General features: G+C 43.0%; 1 protein-coding gene across 3 annotated transcripts in view; it reads right to left on the bottom strand.

Annotated features, from left to right (window-relative positions):
- Positions 1 to 360: 360 nt before the first annotated feature.
- MND1 (meiotic nuclear divisions 1) overlaps positions 361 to 13,481 on the bottom strand; it is a 95,796-nt gene continuing 82,675 nt past the window's right edge. For all 3 annotated transcript variants that reach the window (XM_044930562.2, XM_044930558.2, XM_025268209.3), the window contains 2 exons: positions 5,049 to 5,207; positions 361 to 383 (listed from right to left, as the gene is read on the bottom strand). In XM_044930562.2, coding sequence (XP_044786497.2) covers positions 376 to 383; positions 5,049 to 5,207 — 167 coding nt within the window. In that variant the 3' untranslated portion in view covers positions 361 to 375. The remainder of the gene's footprint in view (positions 384 to 5,048; positions 5,208 to 13,481) is intronic.

Raw genomic sequence — 13,481 nt, 5'->3', positions numbered from 1 at the left:
AGTGGCTCAGCAATAAAGAATTCACCTGCAATACAGGAGATGCTGGTTCGATCCCTGGGCCGGGAAGATCCCCTGGAAAAGGAAATGGCAACCCACACCAGTATTCTTGCCTGGGAGATCCCATGCACAGGGGAGCCTGGTGAGCTTCGGTCCATTGGGTCACAAAGAGCTGGAAACGACTTAGCAACTAGACAACAAGAGCAACACAATTTAAATATATATGTCACAATCAAAACTGCAAATAAGTTTTACAACCCAGAAGGTATTCAGTCCTAGAGAGTGAGAGAGAGAGAGAGAGAGAGAGACAAAAAAAGAGAGAGAGAGAAATCTTGCCTTTCTCTTAATAAGATTTCTAAATCTTGGAACTTCCTCTCCTTAGAAACCTAAAGGGTAAGAACACAAAACGTGCGAGTTAGAGGCAATCTTTCTTACAAAAATAAACATTTACTCTCTCACACACACACACACCCCCGCTAAAACGACAGGAAGAGTTCCTCATTTCTTTTTTGTCTCCAAAATGTAAATGGCAGGCTTCTTTTATCCAGCTGTATTTCGAGGGCGAGTTGACATGGTCACTTGAGACGTTACTGGAGCCAGAGACTAGAAGTCGCCTTCGAGTCCGCTCCCTTCCCCTCCCCCAACCCACCCCAGCCGACCAGACCTTCAGTGTCCTCTGCCCATCCTGGAAGGTACCTTTACGGTCTGTGGACGTCTCTTCCTCCTCGCCCTAATCCAAGCCTCCACCGCTCTGAGCCGAATTATCACACAACCCGTCTCCCCGTCGCCCCGCACAGTCTCCCCCGCACACCAGGAGCCTCCCAAACGGACCTGCCGCTGCAGAGCCGTGAAAGAGGCTGTGGACCGTGGGACGAAATGCTTAGAACTTCAACTTCTCCCATCCTTTAAAATGACTATTCTTCTGTATTCTATAATCCACATATGATTTAAGGATAAACTTGCCTATATTGGTGTGCAGGTTGTAACATTTATTGATGCTGTTGCTGCTGCTGCTAAGTCGCTTCAGTCGTGTCCGACTCTGTGCGATCCCATAGACGGCAGCCCACCAGGCTCCCCCTTCCCAGGGATTCTCCAGGCAAGAACACTGGAGTGGGTTGCCATTGCCTTCACCAATGCATGAAAGTGAAAATGAAAGTGAAGTTGCTCAATCGTGTCCTACTCTTACTGACCCCATGGACTGCAGCCCACCAGGCTCCTCCATCCATGGGATTTTCCAGGCAAGAGTACTGGAGTGGGGTGCCATTGCCTTCTCCGAACTTTTATTGATAGCTGTGTACTATTTAAAAAGTTCGGTGGCCACTACTCTGCACGGCAGTCAGAGTGAATTTTAAAAATGCAGATCAGATCTTGTTAATTCTTTAGCTTAAACTGCTCAATGGCTTCCCATCATCCACAGAGTCCAAAACCTGTGGCAGCTCCTAGAAACCTGGAAACACATGCCTCGTCTCTGACCCTGCAACCCTGCCCCTGCCCTAGGCGTGCGGCTCTGTGCCCCCTGCCTCTCGGCTCCTCCTCTGAAGCCAGGTTTTTCCCCACGGGAAAGCACACACACCCTGCCCTCTGCCTCTATGAAGCTTTGTGTGTGTGTTTGTTAGTCGCTCAGTTGTGTCCAACTCTTTGTGACCCCATGGACTGCAAACCGCCAGGCTCCTCTGTCCACGGGATTAAGTCTCAGGTGTAATATCTCTTCCCTGACAACCCCTGCCCTGCACACTGTCCTCTCTCTCCTATACCAAGTGTCCCTGCGTTCAACTCTCTTAGCACCCTGCATGCTCCATCATGGAACTTAGCAGGGTTGCTATTATACATGTATAGTGTTTTGTTCAATGCCTTCCACACGAGGCCATAATCTTCATGAGAACCTCTTAACCACTGTAACTCCCAGCACCTAATAAGGGCACAAAAGAAGAACAAAAGAATGAATTCAAGTAACAACTCCTACACTCACACTTGATTCCTGAGAGTGAGAGGGCCTGGGAGGGTCCGCAGAGCATCACCTCAGGAACCTCTGGCATTTCTGGGGTTCATCTGCCCTGCTCCAGACAACTTAATTCTGGGTCCCAATGAGCCATCTGTTTCTCTATGAGGCCTTTTGAGAGGCCCATGAACAATCCCTCCCTAGCATCCTCTGGAAAGCTTTATCCCATCACTTAGGGATAAGTGAAAAGAGAAAGCCGCTCAGTTGTGTCTGACTATTTGTGACCCCATGGACTATACAGTCCATGGAAGTCTCCAAGCCAGCATACTAGAGTGGGTAGCCTATCCCTTCTCCAGGGGATCTTCCCAACCCAGGAATTGAACCAGGGTCTCCTGCATTGCAGGCGGCGTCTTTACCAGCCGAGCTATCAGGGAACCACCTCCTTTCCCTTCTGTTTCTGCACCAAGATTGACTGTCTTCAGGACTTGGAGCTTATCATTTATCTCTGGGACTGGTGTAAAGGAGGCATTTCATAAGTGACTGGAGAGCTCTGGTATTATAGGTCCTTTTATTAAAAAAGAAAAAGAAATGTTTCAACTTGTTTAATTTCCAGAATTATCAAAAAGTTCAATTTATTCCTTAGACAAGGCAAATGCATTGGGAGGGGTATCTTTATTTTCAAAAATTTCATTGAAGTAAGGTTGATTTACAATGCTGTGTGTTAATTTCTGCTGTAGAGCACAGTGATTTAGTTATACATGCATGTATTCTCTTCCATGATGGCTTATCACAGGATGTTTAATACAGTCCCCTGTGCTCTACAGCAGGACTTCGTTGTTTATTCATCCTATATATACTAGTTGGCATCTGCAAACTAGAAAGATGTAGGAAGGGGGGGATATAAAATGTAGTGTTTCACAGACAGCACATTTAGAAAATGCTAAATCTAAGGAAAATCAGTGGCCCATAAGTAGGGTGACCATACAGCCGGTCTGCCTGTCACAGTCTTGATTCACACCCGTCACTCTGGCTCCATTAGAATCAGCCCTCATGTTCACTCTCAAGAGGGTCCCAACTGGAATGCCAAACCATACGGTCACCTCCAGTGCACAAATCCCAGTCCCACTACCCCACCTGCTCCCTCTTTGTTCTCTATGTCCATGAGTCTGTTCCTGTTTTGTAGATATGTTCCTTTGTGTCATATTTTATATTTCACATATAAGTGATATCATATGGTATTTGTATTTCTCTGACTTAACTTCGCTTAGTATGATAATCTCTAGGCCCATTCATGTTGCTGTAAATGGAATCATTTCACTCTTTTTATGGCTAAGTAATATTCCATTGACTTCCCTGGTGGCTCAGATGGTAAAGCGTAATATTCCATTGTGTAAATATGCCGTATCTTCTTTATCCATTCATCTGTGGATGGACATTCAGATTGCTTCTGCGTCTTGGCTATTTATTTACTTTTGGCCGTGCCAGGTCTTCATTGCTTGCCTGGACTGTGTCTAGTCACGGAGAGTGGGGGCTCCTCTCTTGCTGGGGTGCAGGCCTCTCACTGCGGTGCCTTCCCTTGTTGAGAGCACAGGCTCTAGGGCGCCCGGGCTTCAGTAGTTGTGGCTCGTGGGCTCAGTGGCTGGTCTCGCAGGCCCTAGAGCGTGCTCTCAGTGGTTGTGGCACTGAGGCATGTGGAATTTTCCCAGACCAGGGATCGAACTGGTGTCCCTGCGGGTGGATTCTTATCTACTGCGCCACCAGGGGAGTCCTTGGCTATTTTAAGTAGTGAACATAGGGGTGTGTGTCTCTTTTCAAATGATAGTTTTGCCTGGGTGCACGTCCAGGAGTGGGGCCGCTGGGTCATACGGCAACTCTATTTTTAATTTTTTAGGGAATCGTCATACTGTTTCCCATAATGGCTGTACCAATTTCCACTCCTGGTGGAATATAAGACTTGCTTTGATATATTAAATGCTTCTTTTACCCTTCTTAAGAACTGGCTTTGTTGAGGGGGTGGAATAAGAGAATTAACAGTCTGCCTGGTTCTGCTTTTTTCTTCTCCCTCTCAGAGAAACTAACTTAAAAGGGAGGATGACTCAAGAACCGAGCGTAAGCCTGGAATAAACAGAGAGTACATGGACGTTGCTTTTGCCACATCCATAGGCCATAAGAAAGAAAAGGAAGGAAAAGACATTCTTGATGCTCTTTGCGGTAATTACACAACATGGAAACATTAGGTAGTTAGAAAAATGCTTTCTTGGAACTTAGAATGAATTTAAAACACAACAAGTAATTGTTTCTGTTTTTATGACACCAACCTCATACAGATCACTTATATTCATATCTAATAGCTTGGTCCCAAACCAAACGTATTTGATTCATGTAGTATCTACCAGATTTTACTCACAGGAGATTCTTAATCTTAGCCCCTGAGCTGTTTAACTTTTAAGCTTGGATCCTAATAAGGGTTCAACTTGCTTGCTTCAGTACCAAGAACTGCGGTGGAACAGTTACCATACAAGGGCAGGAAGGCTTCCAGGGGGGACGGGGGCGGGGGCGCGGCTCGGGCACAGTGTTATGTAACCGCAAGGGGAGTGCTGCGAAGGGAAAAGCTCCCTCTGTCTTCCTTCAAAATATTAAATGCTAAAAATGTCTCAAAGACATCTAACAAGCACATCTGAGTTGCTGGAGTTAGCAGCTCAAATATAATTAGACCCAGAAAATCAGTTCAAGCGGATGGGTTTATGGACTGCTATTTCAGATAACTTTAGATACTTGGTGTCCCCAAGAGACAGTTGTAAAAATGTATGTACAGTATGTTTCAGTAAGAAAAATGTCATTTCCTTTTTCATTGACAATGAGTTATGCAAGTTGACCTACAGACCATCTCCAAACGAGCTGCATTCCAACAGCTCCCTCCTAAGTCAGTGGCTGGGCTGGAACATAGTTTCCCATGGAAACAATTTTAGATATGGTGGTTCAGATGGCCAGATATGGCCAAGAAGCCCATTAACCTAATTTTGCTACAAACTCTGACCACCATGTATGACAGACAATGCTTTTCTGTACGAAAATGTTTCCTAACTTCTCAGCTGGGATTCCTGTAACTCACCTTTCCTGGCTGGCAGGAGTGGGGAACGCCCTGAACGCAGAGGCTGTTGGGGTGGGCGGTGGAGGCTGGCCCGGGGTGAGGTGGGCTCCTCCACAGCAGCAGCAGGGCCCCCGAGGTGACCCGAGGCCTGGGGGTGCGAGGCCCTGGAGGCCAGTGTACCTGTGAAGGAAACCGCCATTACTGTGTTGGCAGTATTTTATTTCCTTTTGGCAAGAACCTCCTAAATGCTCAGAAGGGTGTGACCACCTTCCGCTGAGCACGTACTCTGCGCTAGAGCACAGCGTTCACTGCTGTGTCCACATCATTTCGCTGGATTTTCCAAGCAAAGTCAAGATCTTTGAGGCCAGGTGTTTCATCCAGATTTAAGAAACAGGCGGAGTGAGAGGGGGAGGAAGGGCCACAGATGGGCTGGGGAGTGGGCTGTGTGTGCTCCATCACATCTGACTGCTTACGACCCATGGACTGTATGCAGCCCGGCAGGCTGCTCTGTCCATGGGATTCTCCAGGCAGGAATACTGGAGTGGGTAGCCAGGCCCTCCTCCAGGGGATCTTCCTGATCCAGGGATTGAACTCACGTCTCCCGCGTCGGCAGGCGGATTCTTTACCTACTGAGTCACCTGGGAAGCAGGGTAGCCCTGGGGAGTGGGGAGCGAGGCACAAACTATTGGGGGTACGGTAGGCTCAGGCCTATTGTGCAACACAGGGAACACAGCCAATATTTTGCAATAACTGTAAATGTCAAGTAACTTTTAAAAATTGTATAAAATTTTTTAAAAAAGAAAAAAAGGGGCAGGAAAGCATAGGGATATTAACTTGCCTAAATTCAGAGTGAGAGCCAGTATGTGAACTCAAGGTTGTTTGATCCAAATCCGTATTGTTTCCCAGGGACTTAGGGAACACTTCCAACAGCTCATTTTCATTCAGTGGTTTTCATTAGGACAGTAATTATCCCCCTCAGCAAGTGGATAGGATTAACTGATTCAAGAAATACTAAGAGCTTTATATGTGGATGATGCAAGGCTGTATGAGCTGGGAATTGAGTGGATATAGGACGTCCAAACACGAACGTTACTTAGGTGGCGTTACAGAGCAGCTGGGCAGTGCGGCACGAGCGGACGTGCCTTGCATAGAGCCGTGGCTCACAGGAGGTTTCTGTGACGGAAGGCCTGGCACAGAAGGCCTCGTGAAGAATGCTGGACTCGAGCTGCTCTCTGAAGAAACAGAGTCTAGATGGAAGATACGCTTGATGAAGGGCTCAGATGAGCAAAACTTGCTTGCTAATGATTCTTCGATTAAGAGAGAAGACTACCTTGATTTGTTTCATGCTGCAGAGAAGTGCAAAGTAAAGACTGAGAAGTTGGGGCCAGATGGTGCAGAGACCTCTGGGAGTTATTTGTTGTAATTCAACTTCCGGAACAAACAATACACAAAAATATTTGAACCGGCAACATTCAATATGGCAAAACCAATACAATATTGTAAAGTTAAAAAATAAAAGTAAAAAAAATAAAATAAAATTTATAGAAAGGAGAAGAGGGAGAATTCCTCCCTTTCACACAGACAACCACTAAGTCTCCTGTGCCTCCTTTCAGTGTGTGTGTGTGTGTGTGTGGACATGAGCAATCACAAACACATGTGTTATTTTCCCCCTTTACTTATTTTTTTGACCACACGGGAGTGAAAGCACCAAGTTCTAACCCCTGGACCTTCAGGGGACTTCCTTTCCCCTTTTATTAAAAGGTAGCATATGCTCTGTAGAAACTTTGGATAGCAGTAATTTACTCATGTACATATTTTTTCTTACTATTTAAAATGATTGTTTCCTTGTTAAAATATAATGGCGTTTCCCACTGTGGATTTATAAAACGAACACCAAGAACTGGGATCCAGAAGAGGGACAGTGATATCCTGAGGTGGACCCACCCAGCGCCAGCTTTGTATCTGTGGATCTAAATCCTAGGAAGCAGGACTGTGGGTTGATGCGGCGGTCTTCCCTGTCCACACCCCCTGACACCTGTACACTCCTTGCCTGTGCTCTCTTCAGTGTTATAATTCCCTGCTTGTGCATCTGCCTCATTTACTTAGTTGGAATCCTTTGAGGCGAGGACTATAGCACTCATTTATCTTTGGATCAACTTCTAATGTAATGCCTGGCAAACATGAGATTATTAAATGAGTGTTCAAATGATTTCATAAATGGAGAAGTGACTGTAATGTTCAAAAATGACTTAAACAATTTAGCTGAATCCTAGGTTCCTGGTGGCTCAGACGGTAAAGCGTCTGCCTGCAATGTGGGAGACCCGGGTTCAATTCCTGGGTGGGGAAGATCCCCTGGAGAAGGAAATGGCAACCCGCTCCAGTACTCTTGTCTGGAGAATCCCATGGACAGAGGAGCCTGGTGGGCTACAGAGTCGGACACGACTGAGCGACTTCACCTCACTTTAGGTTATTAGAATAAAAGGAGAAGAAATGGTATCTCCTCCTATCTGGCAATGTGTTCCGATACAACAGTGTGGAGGTGTGTTAAGACCAGGCAGTAGAAAGGAAGAGTGAGGGAGGAGGGAGGTAAAGAGGACAAAAATGAAGCAAAGCAAGGCCTCGGAGCTACCAGGAGGGAGCTGGGGCGTGGACAGCAGTGGAGGCCCAGTCTAGGCAGAAGGATGGCTGCGGCAGCAGCTGGAAGAGGGGCTGTTAGGGAGCTGCGATCATGCTTGAAGAGCTCAAGCTTAAATAGAAAACTTTTTTTTTTAAATAGAGAAAATTGAGGAAAGTAGAATTGAGTAGAGAGGCCTGAGTGGGAAATGTCTGAAATAGTTTTAGGGACTGAGAGGAAAAGCTGACTGAAAGTCACAGCTGCTTTATAGTCTTTCTGGAGTAAGGCCAGTTATAGTTGAAGTAAAAGTGTTGGTAAGCGATGATGAGAGTCTATTCGAAGCAGGAGATGATGAAATTGTCATTCTTTTGTGTCAAATACTACATGAGGTGCTCTGGGCCTAAAGAGATGAAAAACCAACATGCCCTCAAAGAGCTTTTGTCTAGTAGGGAAAAAACTATCTTCCAAATATACTGAGTTCCAACGCTACTGCCTTACTTTTAAATGGTCTTCTTATACCATAGTTAACACTGCACTATAATATGGCTTCTTCATACTCTGTCCACATATGAGAAAAGCAAAGCTCTTAGGCCCTTTCAGTTATGGTTACGCAGAATAATTTTGGTATACAGGTATGTTATTTCCTGAAGCTGTGCTATATCAAATGTTGACACCATTCCAAAAAAGAAGTTATCTTTCTGGATCTACTAAGAAAATTGTTGTCATTAAAGTATATTTTTAGTCGGTTAAAAACAAACAGGTCATTTCAGTCTCCATAAATACAAACTGATTCTATTAGGGTCCTTAAAAGCAAAGTATTTGTTCCGGTTGACCTCAGAATCAAACCAAATCTGCTCTGACGGAAACTTGCTAATGAGAAAGTTAAAGTCAGTCAGGTGTGGGTCCCCAGAGCTCACACAACACAGGAAACGCATGTAAGCCAGAAGTACGGTGACTTAAGCATGTAACCGCCACAACTGGACACAAAAAATTACATATCTGTTCAGTGTAAATGTGCAAAAAGTTCCCATAGTTACTTTTCCAAATGTCAGGATAAACATGATGCCTTCCAAGTTAGGGCTTGCAAAGTAACTCGCCCTTTCTGCATCAAACCCAAACTCCAAATCGGCAAGGTACATTTTAGAGAGGTTTTCAGAAAGCATTTGGCATTTAGCCTTTAAAAGCTAATCTTTAACCTAAAGACACCTGAACATTAATTACACATTTTTTTTCTAATTAATAAATTTCGGCTAAAAGGCAGTAATTTTTACAAATCTGTTTTTGATAATAGAGTCCCAGCAGAGTTTTTTACAAATTGTTTCAATAAAAAATTACCTAGAATTCACTTCTGAAAACCTATTGAAAAAGCAATTTAAAAAGTCCTCAAAGCCATTAATTACCCTTCCCCTTCTTTTCTATAAAACTCAGCTCTATCTTGTATTACTTATAGTCTTTGTAGAGGATCAGTTCTTCATGAATAGTCTTATTGAGTAAAAAACAAACTCAAAAGAGCTTCTTTTTTTCTCTTGTCAAGAACTCCCATGAATGCACAAACAGATGTTTGGAAATGTTCTATGAAAATACCATCTGAACTAGCATGCCGCTGAAAACAAACCAAATGTCTATAAATCTTAGTACATCTTTATGAAGAAACAATATATAGCAAGTAAAACAAATTTTTTGAACAAAATTTTCAAACTCTTAAGTGAAAAGCAAAATAGCACTGATTCATATGTTCAGAATGATCCAATTTTTGGTTTTGTTGTTGAAAATTATAGTTGAATATCTTTAGAAGCCAGGAAATCCCAGTGTTACATAAATTGTTTCAGAGCAGATGAAACAAAACTTGCAAATCCTTTTTAAGAAGGATTAACAGTAGTATAACACTGATATCCAAACCTGTAGAGATAGCACAAAAAGAAAAAATTATAGACCAGTATCACTTATGAATATTGGTGCAAAAACTCTAAACTATTAATATCTATATAACTATTAATATCTATATAATATCTAACTCTAATATCACATTAAGAAAATAATTCACCATGGCTAAGTAGGTTTTATGCCAGGAATGTACAGATAGATGAGTGTGAAAAATTTATTAATATCATTCACCTTATTAATAGGTTTTAAAAGAAAGATCCTATGCTTATCTCCATAGATGGGGAAAACAACAAATTTAACAAGTATTCCTGATACAAATCCTTGAGAAGACAGGATATTTCCTTAACATTACCAAATTAAAGGCCAGCATTTTACTTAATGCAGAATTATAAGGCGTTCCTACTGAAGTCAGAAATAAGACAGATGTTCCTACCTCTATTACAGTTTTATGAGTGGTATTAGCTGATATAATCAGGTAAGAGAAAACAATGAGGAAAGAAGAATTAAAACTATGCCTATTTGAATATGATAGGATAGGATAGGATATCTGGAAAACTTCGGAGAACTAATTACAAAACAAACTCAAAAAAGAATTTAGCAAGATGGCAGGATGCAAAATTAATATGCAAAACATAAATAATAACCAGTTAGAAAAACCTCCATTTAAAATGGGAATAAAAGATAAAATACTTAGGAATACAGTTAAGAAATGTAAAAATTTTATATGAAGAAAACTATAAAACCACTGGAAAAACTAAGTGTGTGTGTTAGTTGCTTAGTCGTGTCTGACTCTTTGGGACCCCATGGACTGTGGTCCACCAAGCTCCTCTGTCCATGGGGATTCTCCAGGCAACAATACTGGAGTGGGTTACCATGCCCTTCCCCAAGGGATCTTCCCAACCCAGGGATTGAATGCAGGTCTCCCACAACGCAGGCAGATTGTTTACTGTCTGAGTCACCAGGGAAGCCCATCTACAGAACTACAGGAAAAACTAAAAGCATGTTTGAGCATATGGAAAGACATCGCTTGTTTGTGCATAGAATGTTTCATCATCAAGATGTCAGTTCTATGTTAGTTTCAACATTTAATACAAAAAAATGGCACCCGGATTTTTCTTCTGGGATTTGAAAAGTTGAAACTAAAGTTTGATCTCAAATCAGTTTGTCACCTTGGAACAGAAGAGTGACTTCAGGAAGAAAGCTGTACTCGGCATTCCTCTAAGAGATGAACTCGCCACCCCTGAGTCAGTCCCTCACCTCCAGCAGAGGTGCTGCCATGGGGGTTGCTCAATCATTCAGCTTTCAGAAGAAGCTCGAGATGCCCGTGACATTTCACATGTGGCTGTGTTGACAACCAGTTTAAATGAAAAGTAAAATACAGGTTAGGCAAAACATGCCTTGCATGTCTATCTAGACCACAGGCTGTCAGCTTTTGATCTTTTCAAAGTTGACAAACTTTTTCTGTAAAGGTTCAGCTGGTAAATATTTCAGGTTTTGTAGGCTACATACCACCTCTGTTGCTTATTCCTATGTCTACATCATTTTAAAAGCGTAAAAAGGCATTCTTAGCTCCAGGGCTGTAAAAAACGGGCCTTGAAGTTGGCTCTTGGGATGGTAGTTTGCCATTCTTGGTTAATAGAAATCATTAGCCTCACCTGACCTCTTATCTCTTAAAAATAATTTTTTAAAAATCAAGCTGGTGTAAGTATAATATAAATTCACTGCAGTGGGACAGTTCATAATGCAGCACATTTTCCTCCTAGCATACAGACAGCATTCGGGAAGCACGCCCTGAAAGGGGATTTATGTATAATTTTGAGACACCCTCCCATCAGCTGTCCCATTGAAACTGCTCTCACAATGATGGCATATTAGCAGGAAAATGTTTTCTATTTTACTCCAATCGTGTTCTTAAACCAACAAAAACCCAAAAAACAGTATTATCGGGTTTACAATTTAGATTTTTCTGATCAAGAATTATTAGGGTGGTTCTTGTTTCTTGGCTGTACTTGCCTTTTCTAATCCCTTCAAATCATGTTTGATAAAGTTTAGGATAATAGCATCAATTTCTGAGACAGGCCAAGAACTTCCTAATCCTATTAGACTAATGATCCTTATGGATTTCTTTGGTCCTGGCCCAACCTCAGAAGTGACATTTGAGCGATCTGATCTGGCCCGGAAAATGGAAACTCATTAGGAGACTATAAAATTTTTCCTAGGGTTCTTTAAAAGATAGGTAGTGAGATTTTTATAATAACTACACGTGAAGAAGGATGTTAAGATGGAAATCATCTCTCAAATGCCTTTTAAACTTCACAATTCATTGAAAGGACATTGGGAATTTCAATCATACAATACTGAATCAGATTTGATCCTGTATCACTAGCAATTTGACTCTAGGTCTACCGAAGTTGTCCTCAGTCTTCCGGTCAATTACAAAACCGACCCAGGACTAAGGATTACCTAGAATTTTGCTGGACCAGTGCCCCTGGGCTTCTTAATCAGTATCTCCAATTTCAGGGACGAGCAAACTCAAAAGCAGCTCTTCAAGATTAAGAAGAGTGATGTGCCGCAGTAGGCAAGCCAACAGTCAAGGAACGGTGGGCCAGCTGTTACTACCGCCATCTCCATGATGAAACCACAGAAACTACGCATTCAAAACAGTAGTACTAAAACAAACAACTCATCGCTCCCTCATTACTTCGCATTTTACCCTTATCTATGCTCTAGAGGGTTTACATCTACCGTATCTGCACGGAAGAAATACCACCTGACACCCAGCATCTTTCTCTACCTGGCACTGTCGTCATGCTGGTAATCTGAGACTCTCTACGCTGGGTGTATGTACATCACACAAATAGGCACATTCTATAAACCAGGCCCCAACTCACTTTCCAAAGACTCAGTTTAGTTAAACATCTACTGGACCACTGCTGGCTTAGGAGGGTACCACAGTCTCGGGGGGGCTCATGAACAGACTCTGTCTCAATCCTTCTCAGGCTGTGTGCTCAGTCGCTCAGTCGTGTCCAACTCTGAGACCCCATGGACTGTCACCAGGTTCCTCTGTGCATGGAATTTTTCAGGCAAGAATACTGGAGTGGGTTGTCATTTTTTATTCCCCTTCCCAACCCAGAGAGCAAACCTCCATCTCTTGTGTCTCCTGTACTGGCAGGCAGATTCTTCACCACTGTGCCACCTGAGAAGCCTCCATACTACACTTGATCTTAGGCAAATACTAAGAAGTGATTCTCAGGCTAGCCCCATAAGATAGTAAAAAAAAAATATGTTGAAGCTATCTAAATATTTATGAAATAGAATCCTTTAAGCCATTAGAAATGGCTTTCTTTTTGAACATATATACCTTCTAAAGAGGAAAGTACCTTTTAATTTTTTTAATTAAAAAAATTTTTTTGGCCATGCCATGCAGTTTGTGGGATCTTTGTTCCCTTAGTTTGACCAGGGATCAAGCCTGGGCCCTCAGCAGGAAAAGCACAGTCTCCTAAGCACTGGCATGCAGTGATGCGAAATCGCTTCAGTCGTGTCCGAGTCTTTGTGACCCTGTGGACTGTAGCTGCCAGGCTCCTCCGTCCCTGGGATTCTCCAGGCAATACTGGAGTGGGTTGCCACGCCTCCAGGACATCTTCCTGAGGCAGGGATGGAACCCGTACTTCTTATGTCTTCTACGTTGGCAGGTGGGTTCTTTACCACTAGCACCACCAGGGAAACCTCAACCACTGGACTGCCAGGGAATTCTCAGAAGCATCTTTTCCAAGAAACAGCAAATGAGGTCTGAGAAATTTGGAATTCCCATTAGTGTATTAGGGAAAGGCTTACGATGGGTTATTTTTATTTTTTTGTCCTTTGTCTTTTACATCAAATACTTTCTCCTGTGAGAAGAGCTACTGCCCTAAGGCAACATAAACTGGCTTTGAGAACAAAGTTGGACCAGTAAGCTC

Source organism: Bubalus bubalis, chromosome 17 (genome assembly GCF_019923935.1).
Source record: "Bubalus bubalis isolate 160015118507 breed Murrah chromosome 17, NDDB_SH_1, whole genome shotgun sequence".
Lineage (NCBI taxonomy): Eukaryota > Metazoa > Chordata > Mammalia > Artiodactyla > Bovidae > Bubalus > Bubalus bubalis.
The sequence above is the reverse complement of the archived record's forward strand: the minus strand, read 5'-3'. Positions and strand labels throughout refer to the sequence as shown.